The sequence below is a fragment of the Octopus sinensis genome, linkage group LG2, assembly GCF_006345805.1.
Source record: "Octopus sinensis linkage group LG2, ASM634580v1, whole genome shotgun sequence".
NCBI classification, from domain to species: domain Eukaryota; kingdom Metazoa; phylum Mollusca; class Cephalopoda; order Octopoda; family Octopodidae; genus Octopus; species Octopus sinensis.
Window position 1 is genome coordinate 126,817,396 of NC_042998.1, and position 20,000 is coordinate 126,837,395.

At 36.4% G+C, this 20,000-nt stretch overlaps 1 protein-coding gene across 1 annotated transcript in view; it reads left to right on the forward strand.

Moving 5' to 3' along the window:
• Nucleotides 1–20,000, forward strand: part of LOC115232663 (heat shock 70 kDa protein 12A) — a 286,065-nt gene that overhangs the window by 225,842 nt on the left and 40,223 nt on the right. The window contains exon 6 of the mRNA XM_029802682.2: nt 7,449–7,651. Coding sequence (XP_029658542.1) covers nt 7,449–7,651 — 203 coding nt within the window. The remainder of the gene's footprint in view (nt 1–7,448; nt 7,652–20,000) is intronic.

Consider the following 20,000-nt stretch of genomic DNA (forward strand, 5'->3'; position numbering starts at 1 on the left):
CACATTGCTAAAATTGCCAAGAAGGCTGAGGGTGTCCTGGCATCACTCACCAAGTCCTTTGTGAGCCGCTCTCCGGCTATCTATCTGTGGCTTTATATAGCTATGGTGCGACCTCACCTGGAATTTGCATCACCGGTCTGGAACCCCTATCTTGCCCAGGATATTAATCGTCTGGAAGCCGTTCAGCGACATGCAACCAAGAGAATACCCTCCATCAGGCATTTGTCATATTCTGTACGCCTTACTTCCCTGGGCATGAATACATTGAAACTCCGACGTTTGGCAGCTGACTTGGCAGACACCCATAAAATTATTAACCATCTTACAAACAATAACTCTGAGCACCTTTTAAAACTCCACCTGTCTAACACCCATGGACATGTTTACAAAGTCAGAAAATAGCACAGCTCCTATGACTTTCGGACACATCTTTTCATGCTAAGAGTTGCTGAAGCATGGAACAAACTGCCGACATCAGTTGTTAGTTGTCGGAGCACTGCAACCTTTAAAACTTCCATGCTTCTTGAGATTCGCCAACACTACACCTGATTTTCTCCCCCCACCATACACACGCAAGCATGTATCTGACTCATACACTGTTCACTTCCCAGACTTTTGTACATTACTGCATATGCTTTATACGCACTTTTGACAAATTGCGGTGCACCTGAGCACTGTATACAATAATTTCATTATTAATATAATATATCATTTATATATTAGTCATAGCCACAGGCTGTTTCTAATTACTTGTTACGCACATTAAACATACGTACATACATACATTCTTTTACTCCTTTACTCGTTTCAGCCATGCGGCTGCGGTCACGCTGGAGCACCACCGTGGACCTTCTGATTTCCTCAGTTTGAGATGTTTCACATCACCACTCCTCTATGTGCCTTTGTCCCAGCTGTTAGTCCATTTGGTGTATAAGGGAGTTTGATTCCGCTCCCCTCGCCTGTACCTCATGTCGGGCGGTTGGTTCATCTGGTATTATGGAAAAGAGGATGACTAGTTCCTTTTTGAAGACATCTACTTCCACCTTACGCAGATTTCTTAATTTTTATGGCAGGGCATTGAAGAGCTGTGGGTCTTTGAACCCTAGTCTATTGCAGTACTCTGTTCTGAATTTTGATGGAGTAGATAGTACCTTTGGTATAATACAATGGCGGCCAGTTCTGGCATTTGTATAACACTCAATGCCGAAATATGGTACTAGCCCTGCTAGAGTTTTCCATATGTAGATTATTGCATGTCTCTCACGCTTTCGCTCCAGAAAGTAAAGTTATAGTTTTGTCAGACTAACCCTGTAACCCATTTGTTGCACTGTTTCAATCTTCTTAGTGTAGTAGCGTTGGACTCCGCAGCTAGTTTGGCACTATGCGGTAACTATAACTGTGAGTAGTAGTCCAGGCGGCTGAGGACAAAGGTTTTCTACAGAGTCAACGTAGTTTCTTGGTTTCTTGTCTTGAATGACCTAAATATCCATCCTGCCAGTTGTCTTCAGTTTTCTGCCAACTTGGTAATGTGCATATATTTATATATTATTCTTTTTCTCTTTCTACATTGCCCTGAAACCCCTCCCTCATTCTATTTTCTCCCTCTTCTTTACATTTCTTCCCCCCCCCCAAATATTTTTCTCTACTTCTAAACAAAGCGAAAAACAAAACATCCGATTTATATAAATGAACAACGAAACGTTCTGTTTTTACCATTTTGATTTTGTCTTCACGAGTCTGATAAACGAACGAAAGCGCTAATAAAGAATTATCTAAAATTCTGACTACCTCCTTTTTCTCAATATGCAATATCTGTACACCATTTCAAACACTCTACACACACACACACACACACACACACACACACACACACACACACACGCATATATATGCACCGACACATGCGCATATGTAAAGCCACTCGTTATATATATATGCGCACATACATACAGGTCCGTGTGTGTGTGTGTAATATATATTCTCTTTATAAATGTCTTAAACACACATGCACACGCACATACATATAAGCGACTTAGCTGTTACTATGTAACAGCATGTTTGGGGGTTGCTCACATAAGAGCCTCTTGTGTCGAGGAAGAAATGTAATAGATGTAAGCCAGTATAGTCACTTCTGATATACGATGCGGAAGCTGTGCGTAAGGAAACTGTATTAAAGTTGTTTATTTGGGCAAATCTGACTCCACATTTCCTTCTTACATTTCCGGTGTTCGTTTGCAGTAGATTTGTGTAAACACCCACGCAGGGTTATGCAGCACTCTCGCCTAAGTAGGGAGATAGGCATAGATAGATATACAGACTATATATATATATATATATATATGAGAGAGGGAGAGTAAAAGAGACGCCGAATAACGTAAGACTGAGGAAGATATTAGGGAGAGAAGTGAGAATGTAGTATGTGTACGGATGTGTATGTGTATGTATGTGTGTTCGCATGTTTATGCCTAACAGGGAGGAACTACAACATATTTTTAGTGTCCTCTAATTCTGATAAGGGTTCTTCAGTTTTAGTAATTATTGCACAAGCGAGATGGAAATGAAGTAATGCAGCAGAGAGTATATTACGTTTTATAATTTTATAGTGTCCCCGTTTTTAAGTAAGAAATCTTCCCTCTCTGAATATAAATATCGTTAGAATCGAAATCAATTTTCATCTAATCCAGAATATCAGTGTCAAGCATATAGGGACACAAATAAAATAAATATACCTATTATCACAGAAAAAAACTGGCCTATTCTACGGAATATGCGCATTAAGTGTGATACCTAGGTGGTTACTTTAAAGTTAACACTACCTCAATTGCGTTTGCCGGATTTTTATCCAGGCGGGTTGGTTATTCGCAACACCAGTCAATGCTTTATTTACTGTTTCCTGTATCGGAGCCATGTGTCTAGCTGCAAATACATGTTATTGAAAATGCCTCCAGAATGCATCATGCGTTCTCACTTTGGCCGCTGATATCTATGGTATCATCTCAAGAGGAATACTGCACCAACTGGTTTATCAAAAGTGCATATACATTAAATATGAGAGATAGATAGCTATTTCGAAAATAATGACTGTATATATATATATATATATATATGAAGTTAATCCAAACAAGAAAGCACAATATATATAATATTATATATATATGCATATATGGACACAGGACGTCACCAACAGTGCAAATAACAGGAACTACGTAAACAAACGAGTTAAATACGTACAACGAGAAAAATGGAAAACAGGACAAGCAAACAGTGAGAAAAGACTCTTCATTAGTTGGCGGCTGTCTATCTACTCCTCTATACTGTTTTCATCCTTCATCCTTCTCTAATTCCCTTTTCTCCCCTCCGTCCTTCTCCGTTTTCTCTCTCTCTCGCTGCTTAAACGTGACCATCGTCCATCATTCTTTTCCTCACGTGACGATCTCTCTTTTCCAGCACGGACGTTCAAAAGAGCGGACGTCTTTTTCTCTCTTTTCAAAAAATGTCTTTCACAGCATTCACTATTTTCCTCTCGTTCTGGTCTAACGACCTTCCATGTTTGTTTTTGTTCGGTTTCCTTGTATGTCTGCACTCTCATGGTTTTGTTCCCAACTTTGACCCTCCATAAATCCCAAATTTTATTTTAGAATTTATGGGAACAACTGACTTTGAAGACTCATATTGTCGCTGAATGTTCGAAATGAGGAATAGATAGACAGCTTACAACTGATGAAAGGTCTTTTCTCTCTGTTTCATTGTCCAGTTTTCCATATTTTTCTCGTTGTTCGTATCTAACACGTTTCTTTCCGTATTTCATGTATTTGCACCGTTGCTGACGCCCTGTACCCATATTTGCATGTATATTATTATATTATTTATTATTAAATTAAACACAACGCATCCATTTCCAAGTATATATAATATATATATATATATATATATATATATATATATATATATATATATATATATATATATATTCCTTTTAACGAAATGTAATTATAAGATCAAAGGATGTAAGTTTAGGAAGCTCATATGCTTCGAGTACTCCGTGGTAGGTATAGAAAAACGTTCAGGAACAATAATAATTTTTGGGCGTCGAATGTTGTCGGGTTTTCCATATCGAAGTTCGATAATCTGAAAAAAATATTTTATTATACCTCACGGTTAGCAACGCTTTGCTACGAATGTGAATAAAAATCCAACTTGAGGGAGTTGAGCTGGTAAAATGCAGACTACATATGTTTCCTAGCAAGCAAATACTCTTATGTAATAATTACTCAACAAGAGGTACTCCGCTAGCTACTCATCAAGCCGAAGATACCTTAATTATATGATGGTTACATTGTCGTAAAGGGATACCGAATTAACTTGCCATCTTCGGTGAGTTAACTTGGGATTCCTTGAAGACAATGTAACATTCATATAATTAAGGTATCTTCAGTCTGATTAGAAGCTAGCTGAGTGCCCCTCGTTGAGTAATTATTACATCAGAGGACCTCCAAGTTACGAAACATATATAACCTGGATTTTACCCGATCCACTCGCTTATATATTATTCATATTTTATATTCTTTATATATGTATATGTGTGTATGCGTGTGTGCTGAGACACCACACTTAACCTATTGGTAGAACAAATCATACCATCCATCACTTGCGCTTTTATTTCACTGAGACTTAAAAATCCACTGAAGAACCTGGCCAACTCAATAAAAATCTAAAGTCAAATATTATGCAATAAATAAATCTAAGGGCTCACATCCATACAATTTTAGTGAGGCAGTGAAGTCAGGTCCAAAAGGTGATTTTTGGCAGAGTGAGATAAGGATTGAACCGACCTTGTTATTATTATTTAACAATTCAACATCATTTATTCACAATTCATTCCCCCAAAGACCTTTGTGTCTTAAGGCTAACTTATAAAAATGTAAATTAAGTACTTACCTAGACACAAGCTAATTTGCGTAATGGTACTGATACAAGGTCAGCGGCCTAACAATAACAGCTTATAAATAAAGTTCCAAAAAAACCCAGCTTATGAATAAATGAATATACGAAATGACATCCATACGATTTTAATCTTACTCAGGCAGTCTTAAACTGGAGCTTATAATGCCTGTCACTTCGCGCTGAAAATCTTAGCATAATATTCTTAAATATTTGTTCAGATCTACTTTTCTTTCAGCTGTTTTTTGTCATCCTCATTTTATGATTTATATATTCAAAACATACCTATAAAAAAAGAAAGAAAGAAAGAAAGAATAAATAAATAAAATTAAATAAAAAACCACAAAAAGTCACAAAAGATTGAAAGAAGAAACATTAAAAAAAACCCGTCAGAATGTTTTTATATTTGGTGCTTGACTTCCGCATGTGATTATTCTGGAATATTTCAGGTTTAAGAAGTTGTCACATTTTTTATAATCTTACAAGTCACAGTTCAGTCAAATAGCTGAAACAGTAAGTAACAAAGTTAAATGACAATTATGAAGTTGATAGCAACGAGTTTCTACACAAAAAAAGTTATTCAGCATCCCACGAATTGGACACTTGATTTATTGTCGCTAACTCAAATAAATCACCAGTTTCTTAGGTTTCCAGATTTTATTTTCAATTACTAGACATTAGAAACACAAATGTTTTTAAATAGTCTTCTACACAATTCCACATATGCATCTTTTATGAATTATAGGTAGCACCTGTAAATAGCAATTTGTTCGAAATGATCCCTTACAGTTTTTATGGTTCTTTTTTTAAGTCAATGTATCTGGTGATTAATCAAAGCTATGATCAAAGGCGTTCTACACATGAGCAGCCTGCAAGATTTAGTAAAGTGTCTTGCACATATACATACATACTTGAAGCATGCATCATTATTTGCTTAGTTTTCACACACACACCACACACACACATACACACACGCACGCACACACACGCACGCACACATGCACACTCGCACACACGCACACACGCACACATGCACACATCACACACAAGCAACATTAAATATATTCATAAAGACACACTTATTATCAGTCACACACGCCTCTAAGAATACGAACGTATGCACACACGTATACACACAGAGTGGCCCACCCCAATAATTATACACCCGCAACCAGCGCGAGCGCGCGCACACACACACATACACATACATATAAACACATGGATCCCATGGAAGTATTGAAGTTGTTAACAGTCGAGTTCCTCGTCTAGTAATTACCATCAAATTTTATAGTGGTTTTCCTTACTTAGTAATTTTAGCAATTTTCCTAGCGAAAAATGAACCTTTATTCAAAAGAATTGGGAACACAGAGGAATAGTAGCTGTCGATTTCCAACTGGATAAACGAGTTCGTTCCTTGGTTTTTAGGTTTCTTAACCAATCTAGTAATTCGACTATATTTTGCCGAAGGCCCAGTTTGACGAAGTCACAAATTGATAGTATTATATTATCTAGTATTCTTTTACTGATCCAATCTACATCGGGTTTGGATTTATTAGTCTGATAGTTGGGCATTTATTGAAGTCCAGTTTAAAATCTTGTAGGTTGAATGAAGGGCATTTTGACTGCAAAGGCTCAAGTTCAATCATCAATATTGAGAATTTTAAGTATTTTATGTTTTAGAGTTTTAATAATTCTTTGAAGATGAATTGTTTGTATGTATTGGTACCTTGCTTGTGTGCATATGTGTGTAAACACTTTGCTTGTAACACCAAGGCCTAGCTGGTGGCCTTGGTGTTACAATGCTATTTACAATGCTATTTACCTACCTCTTGCATCCCGATCCCGCGCCATCGGAGATAGCAGGAGATAGTCAGCACAAACCAAATCCATATAGACGAATGAATTCGCATTTTCCCTCCAAAATTACCACGTGTGTTACAAAAATAGCACCGCAGAAAGAGAACTGGTTTGTTATAAGAGAGTGAAAAATTCTATTATTAATAATATAAGGGTAAATAATTATTAATTTTAAAAATTAACAATTATTACCGGGATCGGGACGCAAGAGGCAGGTAAATGGCATTTGCAAATCTATAACCTAATGGAATGTTGTGCTGAAGATGGGAATGAGTTCTTTGTAATTCTAACCCAGAAACGCGTCCACAACTAACCGCTAACCGAAGTCCGTTTGTTTTTGTTATTTTCCCTTCTTTTTGCATATGTGAGTTACAAGTAAATGATATATGTGGAGCTATATTTGTAGAATATATGTGGCTAAGCAACTTGTTGCTTAATCCCATTTATATATATATATATAAAGAACTTTTTGTAAAAGTTCCTATCGATAATGGTTATATTTCCATACCGAAACTACTCGGTAATAATTGTTAATTTTTAAAATAAATAATTATTTACCCTTATGTTATTAATATATATATATATTATATATATATATATATATATATATATAACTGATAAATTATTTTTTCCCTTTTTTTTTCTCATAGGAATCGACATGGAGTTTGTTCATTTGCTGTGTAATTTGTTTGGCAAGAGGTTCATTGATCAATTTAGGTCGGAGCGTCCAGTAGGATGGATGGACATGATGATCGCCTTTGAATCTAGAAAAAGATCAGCTAGTCCATACAAATCCTCTCCTCTGAATGTATCACTGCCGTTCTCTTTCATAGATTACTACAAAAAAGTCAAGGTAAGACAGCAACTGCCCTCTCCTATTCCATCTCTTGATTCACACACATCCACACACATAATTATTCAAACATACATATATAATGTATGTTTCTATGTGTGTGTGTGTGTGTGCGTGTGTGTGCGTGCTGCATGCTTGTGTGTGGGTATAGGTCTACATATACACCTGTGTGTGAGTGTTTTTTTTCAAGGTTATTATTTTTAAGCAACTTTACGAATGGTAACAGAACTTTTACTGAGAGGCAACTTGCATGCTAAAAGAAGAGCTAAATTTATTATAAAGTTCATTTTAACTGAGATTTAAAGTTCCGCATAGAGACTTGTAACCAGTGGATACTAATATATATAAAAATCTATGTATGTATGTATGTACACACACACACACACACACACACACACACACACACACACACACACACACACACACACACACACATAAGCGCATTGTAGTTCGTTTGAAGCATTATAATATAGAAAAATGTAAAAAGAGAGAAAATAGGCAGCTTCTGACAATGCGGGAAGTGTAATGAAATCTTTATGTTTCGGGCTCGAAGACCCATTTTCAGAAGAAAAGAAAAGTCTATGAAAAGTTCAGTTATGTAGGATCAGTTTATCAATTCAAACTCTCCAGCGTTTTGAGAGTTTGAATGGATTAACGGATCCTACATAACTGAACTTGTTTTTACACTGTTCTTTTCTTCTGAAGATGGGACTTGGAGCCCGAAATATAAAGGTTTCATTAAACTTCCCGCATTGTCAGAATCTGTCTATTTTCTCTCTTGTTACACACACACACACACACACACACACACATATATATATGCATATATATACATATGCATATATATACATATGCATATATATACATATGGCTGGCTTCTCTTTTTATCCTTTTTTTCATCATTGACCAGCGTCCACTTTTTTCATATAAGAACAACGCTATTTATTTGAGCCTGAATGACTGCTTGGAGAAGCAAAGCCTTATGTATTAATGCGGTAAATTATTGTGTTTCTACACCATGAAACCCTCCGTAGCTCATATATAAATACTGATATATGTATATATGAGGGGATGCTAAAAGTTCCTGGCTTTGTACAGCAATTTTTGAATTTTTGCAACCTCTCACGTTTTCCAACTGTCTGTCTGTCATTCCCTGGTTCTATTTGTGTTACATAACTCATATGCAACCATTTGTTTTTAGTGAAGTTTTATATAAAGACAATTTACCCGAAAACCGAAGCACCATTAAATATATTTTATTAAAGTATATAAATATTAATTTCTGCAAGTAAAAAATTGACAGTGCTTTCGAGTGGTTGATTCGCTGTCAACAGACAGTGTGATCATTACCCTTCTCATGCGGTGTTGGTGGAAAATTGCCGCTCTTTGTGTGAGTATCTTCTGTTGAAGAGAACCTAATTTCAATAATCAAGTAATTAACCAACACGTTAGTTTGTACACTCATCTTCGTCTTTACTGAATTCGTTACCATTGGCCTCTCTAATTTCCTCATCTCAGTTAATTTTAATATATATATATATATATATGTAGACATACGTCCACATATATAGGAACTATGCATATATATTTATATATATATGTATATATATATATACATATATATATATTTATATATATATGTATATATATACATATATGTTTCTATGTATGTATACATACGTCCATATACGTAAGAACTATACATATGTATATATACCGCAGAAAATCATTTTCATTCATGCACACACATACACACGTGCGCACACACACGCACGTGCGCACACACACGCACGTGCGCACACACACGCACGTGCGCACACACACGCACGTGCGCACACACACGCAACATACACACGTATATATAATCATGTATTTTCGCTAGATGAGCGAACAATTTTAGAAATTGTGGGGGATTATAACCAATAAGATTATACCTGATAAGAATTGGATCTAATATGTTACTTATATCGCTCGTACTTATTTTATCATCTGAGAGAGAGAGAGAGAGAGAGAGGAGGAAAGGATGGAAAATAAAACTATTGGTCGTGGTAGGATTCACTGTTGGGAAATCGATACCAAACTACTTAGTGATAAGCAGATGATCTCTGTTTCTAACGTTTGTACCAATTTCTGTATTTACCTAGAATGTAAGGCCGTATATCACTCTCAGAAAACAGTAGTTAGCTGGTATACATTAACACATGTACCACATATTGTATATAAAAACAGTACATGGTACATATAAAAACATATTGTACGTTACTATAGAGATGTTATTCACATATATGTCTGGCGTAGGCGTCTACGTTGTTGTATCATCGGAACTCCGTATTCACTATATTGGACGTAGTTTAGTATATTACAATGACATTTTTAGCCTTAAAGTAATTTTTGGACCGGTGTTTCTCAGTCAGTTTTTATCATGTCCTTTACTTCGATTTGCAGTAAATAAAAAAATAAAAAAATAAATAAATGGCGCCGAGCTAGGTGCCTGTAACCAGCTTAGGAGACTTGAAGTTGCATGGAACCGAATCAAACTCTTTTAAAATATAATATATGTAATTCGTTTAAAATAATTATATACCTAGCTCGTTGAGGCTATATATATATATATATATATATATATATATATATATATATATACGTAGCCTGAAGAGTTACAGGGAGTCCAAGATGGCTACCAGAAACCAAGCTGCTATTGGTGAAACAGTATACATCAACAAGAAATACGAAATTTTATTGCTGCGATCAGAAGTACGTCCTCCAGGTGAAGTTCAAACCAGATATACCACATTAACATTCATGGCACAACACTGGCTGCCCATCAACCAGGACAGGGCTCTTAACCATCGATGTCTAAGCAGATCAGAAGTTGACTCACACCAAACTTATGTATCTTCTGTGACCTCCTATCTTTGCGTCCATAAATGCAAGCGTGCACGCACACACACACAAGCATGCTCACTTCTTTTTTTTCTCCACCCCAACCAAACCTTAGTGCAACGTCAATTTTCCCCCACTAACGCTGTTTCTACTACACTAGCACACATAAATACGAAAAGTATGCATATATATATATATATATATATATATATATATATATATAATATATATATATATATACGTAGCCTGAAGAGTTACAGGGAGTCCAAGATGGCTACCAGAAACCAAGCTGCTATTGGTGAAACAGTATACATCAACAAGAAATACGAAATTTTATTGCTGCGATCAGAAGTACGTCCTCCAGGTGAAGTTCAAACCAGATATACCACATTAACATTCATGGCACAACACTGGCTGCCCATCAACCAAGGACAGGGCTCTTAACCATCGATGTCTAAGCAGATCAGAAGTTGACTCACACCAAACTTATGTATCTTCTGTGACCTCCTATCTTTGCGTCCATAAATGCAAGCGTGCACGCACACACACACAAGCATGCTCACTTCTTTTTTTTCTCCACCCCAACCAAACCTTAGTGCAACGTCAATTTTCCCCCACTAACGCTGTTTCTACTACACTAGCACACATAAATACGAAAAGTATGCATATATATATATATATATATATATATATATATATATATATATAATATATATATATATATATATTTATCAAAAGAAAAACAGGATGCAAAGGATTTTGAGGTACATATGTTTCTGGCTTTATTGAACAATTTATATCAATGCATAATTGATATAACATGTAAGTCAACAGCCTTCTTCAGCCGCGTACAATTACCACACCAAAGACATTATAGCAGGTTTAAGAAAATGTTTGGGAAAAAAACGAGTTTCATTGGGAAGGTAAATCCTCATAGTCGTATATGGCATAGCGAGACACCAAAACAAAACGTCCATACCGTTTTTTCACTCGATACATATATATATATGTATGTACACACACACACACACACGAACACACCAGAAAAAAACACAGGTATGCATATATGTCCCTCCAGACAGATACATTAATTCATTCACATATAAATACATAAATTTACATACTCACGTTCACCGATCATTCATAGGCGCACGTACCCATGCATTCATCCAAAATATGTTCGCGCATTCTCGTGTAAACACCAAGCACTAATGCACACTTATATACACACGCACACACACATACAGTCACTCTCGCGCACACACACACTGATGCAGCCAATAACACACACAGCTGACGTACACTGCTGACAAATACGCCTACGTATTCGCGCAGGCAAGCCCCACCACACGGTAATGTTTCTATTAGGCCTTCCAAAGCCCAAACAGACACCAGTCCAAAGAATTCTCCTTTCTAATGAGTCTAGTGTCACTGAAACGCCTAACTCACTTCTGGCAACATTATGTGATCTGCCTTAGCAGCTTAGTTTTCAGTAGACATCTTGGAATTTTTGTTCCTATTCGTTCGGTTAACTAAGCCTGAAGGAGCTAGGTTTCTGTAAAAAGGCCAGCGAAATTTGAATATATGTATATTCAAAAGACATTTCAAAGGACATTTAAAACTTTATTGCAAATTATATTTACTTTTTATTTACATACTATTAGAGATGTGTACATCGTTTGGAACAACTTAACTTTTGCTTTACGCTTTATCCAGGCAAGTCATAAGCCTGCTAACATACGATTTCTTTAAATTTCGTGCTGCTCTCTCATTTTGAAATGAGCAGAATAGGAAGGCAACACTTCAAATTACACTTTCGAAGGATGCAGCTAATCAGTAATTTTAATTCTTTGTTGAATGGTGGCGCTGTGGTCACATATTTCAATGTGCTATTCTCATATTTCACCACAGTACATAATGCGATGAGAATTGTGGGCATACAGTTATACCTTCTTTTGTTATTAAGACTGTTTTAAGTTAAAACCCATACTAATGAAAGCTACTGGATTACTACAATTTCTAGTCTTCTTAGACCAAGCTTCACGCTCACTCACTAGCCCCTTATCTTTCTATCAATCTCTCATTTAGAGTTTAGTTTACAAGAAACGACTGTAAATAACATAATGCAGCCTCTGGCATAATCTATTTAAAATTTGTTAATATATAATCTTCCCGTGAAAGCATCTTCGATTGAAAATTTGCTTGCTTTTCTCAAGGGAAGTTTGCAACATAAATATAATGTATATATGCTTAAATGGAATAATGTGAGTTAGCATTCTCGATCCAAATAGATTTCAAGAAGAATCGAAATTGTAATTCTTGAATTAATAATTGTCCATTCTCATTAATACCCATCAGTCTTTATGGTATGGGTATGTTTACATTTCAATTTGTGGCACTCCTTTGCAAATCTCTTGTATAAAGCTTAGAAATTTGTACATTATCAACGTTTGCTGCTTATTATAGTTTATAGATTTGTTAAATTCAGAGAATCTTGTTAAGCCTAAAGGCATTGTCAGTGAAGTCTTAACACTGCCAAAACATTGTACATAAAAGACACCGAACGATACAGACATTCCACTTAATATAGACGTGTTTCAATCCTGATATCAGGATATCATTTTAACTACATTGTGATGAAGTATTTGCCACCTTCGAAGGAAGGTTTTGGATTAGCAAGAGTGAGTTTGTCAATGGAACAGATTTCATTTTAAGAAGAAATTGTTTCCTCGGCCTTCACAAACCTTCGAAATTTTATTCAGTTTGAATCGCTGTAATTTGACATTTGTAGGGAAAAATGTGAATGGGAACAAAATTCCAGAAGTTTGACATTTTATTAGCGAAGGATAGAAATAGTGACGAGTGCCAAGATCAGGGTGAGGAAACCCACAACATTCTACGAGAGGCAGAGGACGGTGTGTCAGATAGAAATTGTCGGAGGAGTTTAGGAGGACGCAGAGAAGGCAACTGTAACTGTCTTGGTATAAAAGATGGGCTGCAGCAAATATTCATATCTGCTTGTTAGTTGTTCGACCTTAACCAGTTGAACATGCCCCTTGGTGGCTGACGATGTGTACATCTCTGACCACGAGCAGAAGTAGTCGGGGAGCAATTTTTTGGGTTTCGGATAATTCACCTTTGGAAACATGGATGTGTTGTTCATCATCCTTAAACAACTCGGAATCTTGGGGTCAGTAGCCCGCGCTCTAAACCACTACGCCATATGCCCGTGGGCAATTATGGAGTGAATTTTAGGGCTTATAAATCTAATATTTTTCTATCCTTCCTTAATATCGGTTCCCATACACTGCTCATATCTGCACTCGGTCTACTTAGGAGGTTGTTGTGGCCTAGCAAATGTGCAGCATCTTTTAGTTTTCGTATTTTCTAGTGGTGTTCTCTGTCTATTATTTTAACTTCACCCCACAGGAGGAAGTGGTCTCCATTTTTCCATACATGGTCAGCTATACCCGATTTGTCAATATCTCCTCGTGTCACAGCTTTGAGGGGATGTCATGTTTCACCTTTGTAAAACCTATCACAGCTGCATGGGATGGAGTACACACAGTCTTTGGTCATATTCTCTTCTATTGGTGGTTTTACTCGAAGGAGATATTTGCGAAGTGTTGTATAACTGTTGAATACAGTCCTGACGTCATATGGGCCGCATATCTTTTGTATCTTTTCGGAGAGGCCTTTCACATAGGGTAGACAAAGTGCAGACAGTTTATTGGCCTCATCCTCTCTCTTCTTCATAATTGGCGTGGATAGTATACTTTTGGGTTAGTTGTTGCCTAACAGATGGTTATTGAGCTTGATCATTTCTTCGTGGAGTGCATCACGATCGCTACTTATATTACTTGCATGATGTTTTAGGCACTGAGCGATCCCTTTCTTTACACTCTATGGATGGTGGCAATTGAAGTTGAGGTATCGTCCAGTAAAGGTCGGCTTGCGGCATACGGATGTTGTGAATCCATACTTTGTGCATGTTATTAATGATTTGCGGTATTTGTTCCAGCTATTTTCATTCTGAGCTCAAATCCCGCCGAGGTAAATTTTATTTTCCACTCCTTCCCCGCCCCCGAGCTGATGGTGTAAAGTACCTTCAAATAATTGATTAACCTCTCTCCCTAGAATTTCTAGTTTTGTACCTAAATAAGATGATTATTTGACGAAAGCTTAATGTCGACTATATACAACATTGCAATCTCAAGCATGTTGTGTCGGTCGGCAAGTTGGCGGGTTGTTTTAAATGCCCTCACAGACAATCAATATATCTACTTGAACATACTTCGTACAGACCTACGTAATTTTATATTTTCCTATACCCCTTCACTCTATATAAATAACTTCCCTTTATATTTGTATATTCGCCTATCTGTCTATCTGCCTGTCTGTCTGTCTGTCTGTCTGTCTGTCTGTTTGTCTATCTATCTATCTATCTATCTATCTATCTATCTATCTATCTATCTATCTATCTATCTATCTATCTATCTTCTATCTATCTATCTATCTAATCTATCTATCTATCTATCTATCTATCTATCTATCTATCTATCTATCTATCATTTTTCAGTCTGTCTATATATATACATATATATATATATATATATATATATATATATATATTATATATATATATATATATATATATATATACAACACAAAATATTCCAATTAAAGTAAATGACCGGAATTACCACTAGTTACTGCAATTGAGTGTGTGCCTAAAATAAATAACTCCTTTAACAAGAGGCTTGTAAACAGTGACTTGTAGTACGACGCGTACTTTCAGCAAAGGAACATTTGGAATAATTGCAACATTTGGAAAAAATCTTAGCTACTACTGAGGATGACTATTCGAAAAACACCTGCAGTACTGTTGATGTCATGTTAATCACATACGTAAATGCGAATTCCTAAATAAAGAGAACATATGAAAGCCACAAGATGAGAGAGAGAGAGAGAGAGAGAGAGAGAGAGAGAGAGAGGAGAGAGAGAGATGGAGCGAAAAAGAGAGAAGGCGGGAGCCCTTGTGTGGTCGCTCGACTTGCTAGAGATAGTAGCGAAATCTCTTTCAAATCACGTCTGATCGTCTTCAGAAAATAGAGGTAGATATGATATTTTTACGTAGTACCTTAGACGTGAATGAAACTGTAACAGTAGAAACACATTGGATAATATAATCCTAGACATACTTCGTCGAATAGAAGACATGATGTTGATAGATGGAAGTCATCAAAGAAAATCTAGGATGAATTAGCAACAAAAATATAAAAAAAAGAACCAATAAAATACAGACACAGGCACGTTCCAGTGAATTTGTTAAAATCTCATTCTTTTACGTCATTCTCTCAATTATTTATATTAATTTCTTACTTAGACGTAATCAGCTGTCTATGGGAAGCTAATGAGTACGCATTACGTTCATTCCTTCTTTTATGGGCATTAATTTCTTCAGAATGGAATATACGGAAAGTGATCTAAAAATGCACTGATAATTAACAGCGCCACAAATATCGAAACACTGCACATTCAAATTCAAATTCTTAACTTGCATAGTATACACACTTTTTATGAACACATACAAGCTCAATACCCCTTCAATTTTCACTGGACGGACAGACACTCCACAAACGAGATTACTTAATTTTAAGTTGTTGCTTAAATACAAGCCAGGCTGAGTAGACCTATATTGAGAGACTTCTCTGTCGTGACTATCCAGCATTTTGTGTTTATATATCGCTCTTTATTTTTTACGACAAAAGCTATGCTTTGAGAGAGAACTGGCAGCTATTTTTATTGGGATGGCCTACTGCACCTTTCAGAGAAAGTCAAAACCTTATATAACTACAATTAAAGACATTTATTTTCTTATCATAAATTTATTTCTGAGATCATAGTCTCCGTTTTGTGATTTTTCATTAAATGAAGAACCTTTCCAGAGAAACGACAAACAACAAAGGACACAAAACAAACACAATCAAACACTGCATAAAATGTTTTATCTTTGTATTTATATGGCTTTGTCAGATGTGAAAGAGTAGAGGTCAAAACACTTTTACAAGACCCCTTATCCAAATGGGAAGATATTCTCAGAACGTTAATCTAGCCCGAATGCTTGTACTATGCTACTGATCATTCGAGGATCAGATGTGGTTGTTAAACTGAACAATCGATTATGTCAAAGATCCGGGGACTGGAATAAGTGTTTAATCGATTTTCCAAAATTCCCATCAATGATATTTCACTCACAATGCGTTGTTCGGTCCGGGCTATAGTAGAAGCTTACAAAAAAAGTAAACAGAAACAGCGGTATTGCAGAGTGAGTTTCTTAATGATATAGCCATGTCTAGCTCTTAACAGAAGATGAAGTTGTTAATGACATTTAGGACGTAATACTATGTTAATAACTGGCGATCTTTTAAAATTCAGTACACCTCTAGTAACTTCAGCTGATCATCGTTGCTGTAATATGTTACATAAGGTTCCCAATAGAGAAAAATATTAATTTCCACACATTGCCACGTGCAGATAGATTTACTGCTTGTTATATACTTACATATGCTGTTTTGTATACATGACAAAACAGTAAATCACAAGGGTATAGCGGCGGAGGTGTTTAATCATATCTAAGGTTCCCAATAGAGAAAAAATATCAATTTCTGCAAAGCAACATGCCAATGGCATATAAATGTGCCAGTGAATACGATGTAATGTCATGGTCATTCAACACGCTAGAAAAAGTAATCAAATCTTCCACAAATGAAATCATACGAGGGGCTACTGAAAAGTTCCTGGCTTTGAGTAAAAGAAAATACAGGAGTATCAGTCAATTATGATTTTATTCTCCTTCAGATTCACTCACTTATTGCAGCGGTCCTTTAGTTTTTGTAAGCCTTGTGAAAGATGTCGGACAGTTGGGCCTCCAACCATGCCTTTCGTGATTCCCTTAAAGCCAGGAACTTTTCAGCACCCATCTCGAAGTCTGAAAAAGAGGGCACATTTATGATGTAGTCTCAGATACAACTATAGCAAAATATCTCAAGAGATCCATGATTGTAACGCCTTTGAAAAAACGTTATTCGGTGAGAGATAGCCTGGTGATTAACAACAATAAGCTATACCATAAATTTAGGTAAACTGAGGCAATGGAGGTACACGTCTGCTATCTCAGTTCACAAAAGACCAGATATATGTTGAGAGCACAAACAAATGACGAGACACATAACAAAATATCTGAAATGAATAAAATATCAATTCCAGATTCGTAGATCGATTGTATGATACTTTTCCCACTTTGCTATTTCGCCTTTGTTCTTTTATACTAATACAGCCAAAATTAAAACAATAGAGACTTGGCTCTCATTTCAAACCCATGATATAGTTCAGCCATATGATATACACTACCACTCCCTATGGAGTATGTGGTTATAAAAATGTGGCGTTGCTGTGTTAAATACAAACACATACACACAGCTATTGACGACTTGGTGTTCTTTCACTCAAAAGTAAGTTATCAGCCAAATCAATAAATCAAACCGATAAAAAAAATACAGCCTACACAACTAAACAGGCTAGTTCAAGCTATTTACATACTTATCTACTTATGTCCATAATGGTCTATAATCTATCTATCTATCTATCTATCTATCTATCTATCTATCTATCTATCTATCTATCTATCTATCTATCTATCTATCTATCTATCTATCTATCTATCTATCTATCTGTCTGTCTGTCTGTCTGTCTGTCTATCTATCTATCTATCTATCTATCTATCTATCTGTCTGTCTGTCTGTCTGTCTGTCTGTCTGTCTGTCTGTCTGTCTGTCTGTCTTCTGTCTGTCTGTCTGTCTGCCTGCCTGTCTGTCTGTCTGTCTGTCTGTCCGTCCGTCCGTCCGTCCGTCCGTCCGTCCGTCCGTCCGTCCGTCCGTCCGTCCGTCCGTCCGTCCGTCCGTCCGTCCGTCCGTCCGTCTGTCTATCTATCTATCTATCTATCTATCTATCTATCTATCTATCTATCTATCTATCTATCTAGCTGTCTGTCTGTCAACACAAAGTGACGCGTGCACATGATCACACCGCATGCACACACACAATACGCAACTACACATAGACATAATAGTACATTTATCTGTACATATATATACATAGAGACACCTAAGCCATTCATATACACATGTATACATACAAACACACACACACACACACACGCACACAGTGTTTCCATCTACCAAATTCCACTCATCATGAATTGGTCAATCACGGCTAATGTAGAAGAGAGTTGCCCAAATTACCAACGTGTTGGGGTTGAAATGGAGTCCTCGAATATGTGAAACCACACAACCATATCTGCGCATCTATACTTAACTATCTGTGAACACACGTATCGATGTTTTTCCACACATTGCCACGTGCAGATAGATTTACTGCTTGTTATATACTTACATATGCTGTTTTGTATACATGACAAAACAGTAAATCACAAGGGCATAGCGGCGGAGGTGTTTAATCATATCTTTCGTGTAAAGAAGACTAACTCCTTGCCATTAATTCATGCCTGGTATAAAATCAAAATAATGGTCAACGTCTTTAGATAAAAGCAGAGTACCACCACATTTTCTTTTTTGAAAAGGGTATGGAATTAAACAGGCAAAACTATACGCATCTCACTGCTTCGAAAAGATCATAGAAAGTCAAGAAACTGGTATTAGCCAACTCAGGTTGCAGAATCGTCAAAAGAAATTCTAATTGAATTGATCAAGATCTATACAATTCTCAAATGGGATGTAAAATATCCCATCACTTCACATTTACAGTATGAATTCCCTACTGTAGAAGATGGTTGAAGCAGGAATTATGATTTTAACAAAATCGATAATAAAACACAGAAATACGTCTGCTGTCATTATACGGACAAACTTGTGAACGAATAGAAACTAGTAAATGATACAAAGACTCCAAAATACAGCTCTTAGTCAGATTTGAGTTGATCAGCACTATTTACACCAAGAAGATACTATATGAAAGGAAGGTTGTAACACAAGTCAATAGGATATGAAGACCATTGTGTGAGAAAGTATATTTCTTGGACCCATAATAGACACATTACATCCTGTTTAGAGGGATACATCTCTGCTATCCTATGTAGGAGGTGACTACTAAATATCCCGACGTTGCGCCAGAAAATGTCGATTGTGCACTAGCTATGCAGAAGTATGGAAGGTATCTGCCGCATCATCAGCTATTGTTAAAAACGTATGCAAAGTACCTGCCGTTCCATGAAACTTGAAATTGTTGTTTAAACTATTTATAATACTATTCCCAAGAAGAATTGCTGAAAGTGTCATAACAAGGGTATACCAAAACCAGAATGTATTCACAGTTTAAAAGAAAAACAAGGAATAAACTTTTAAAATTAAGCAATAAAAACACAATCTAATGCTACAGCAGATTCGAC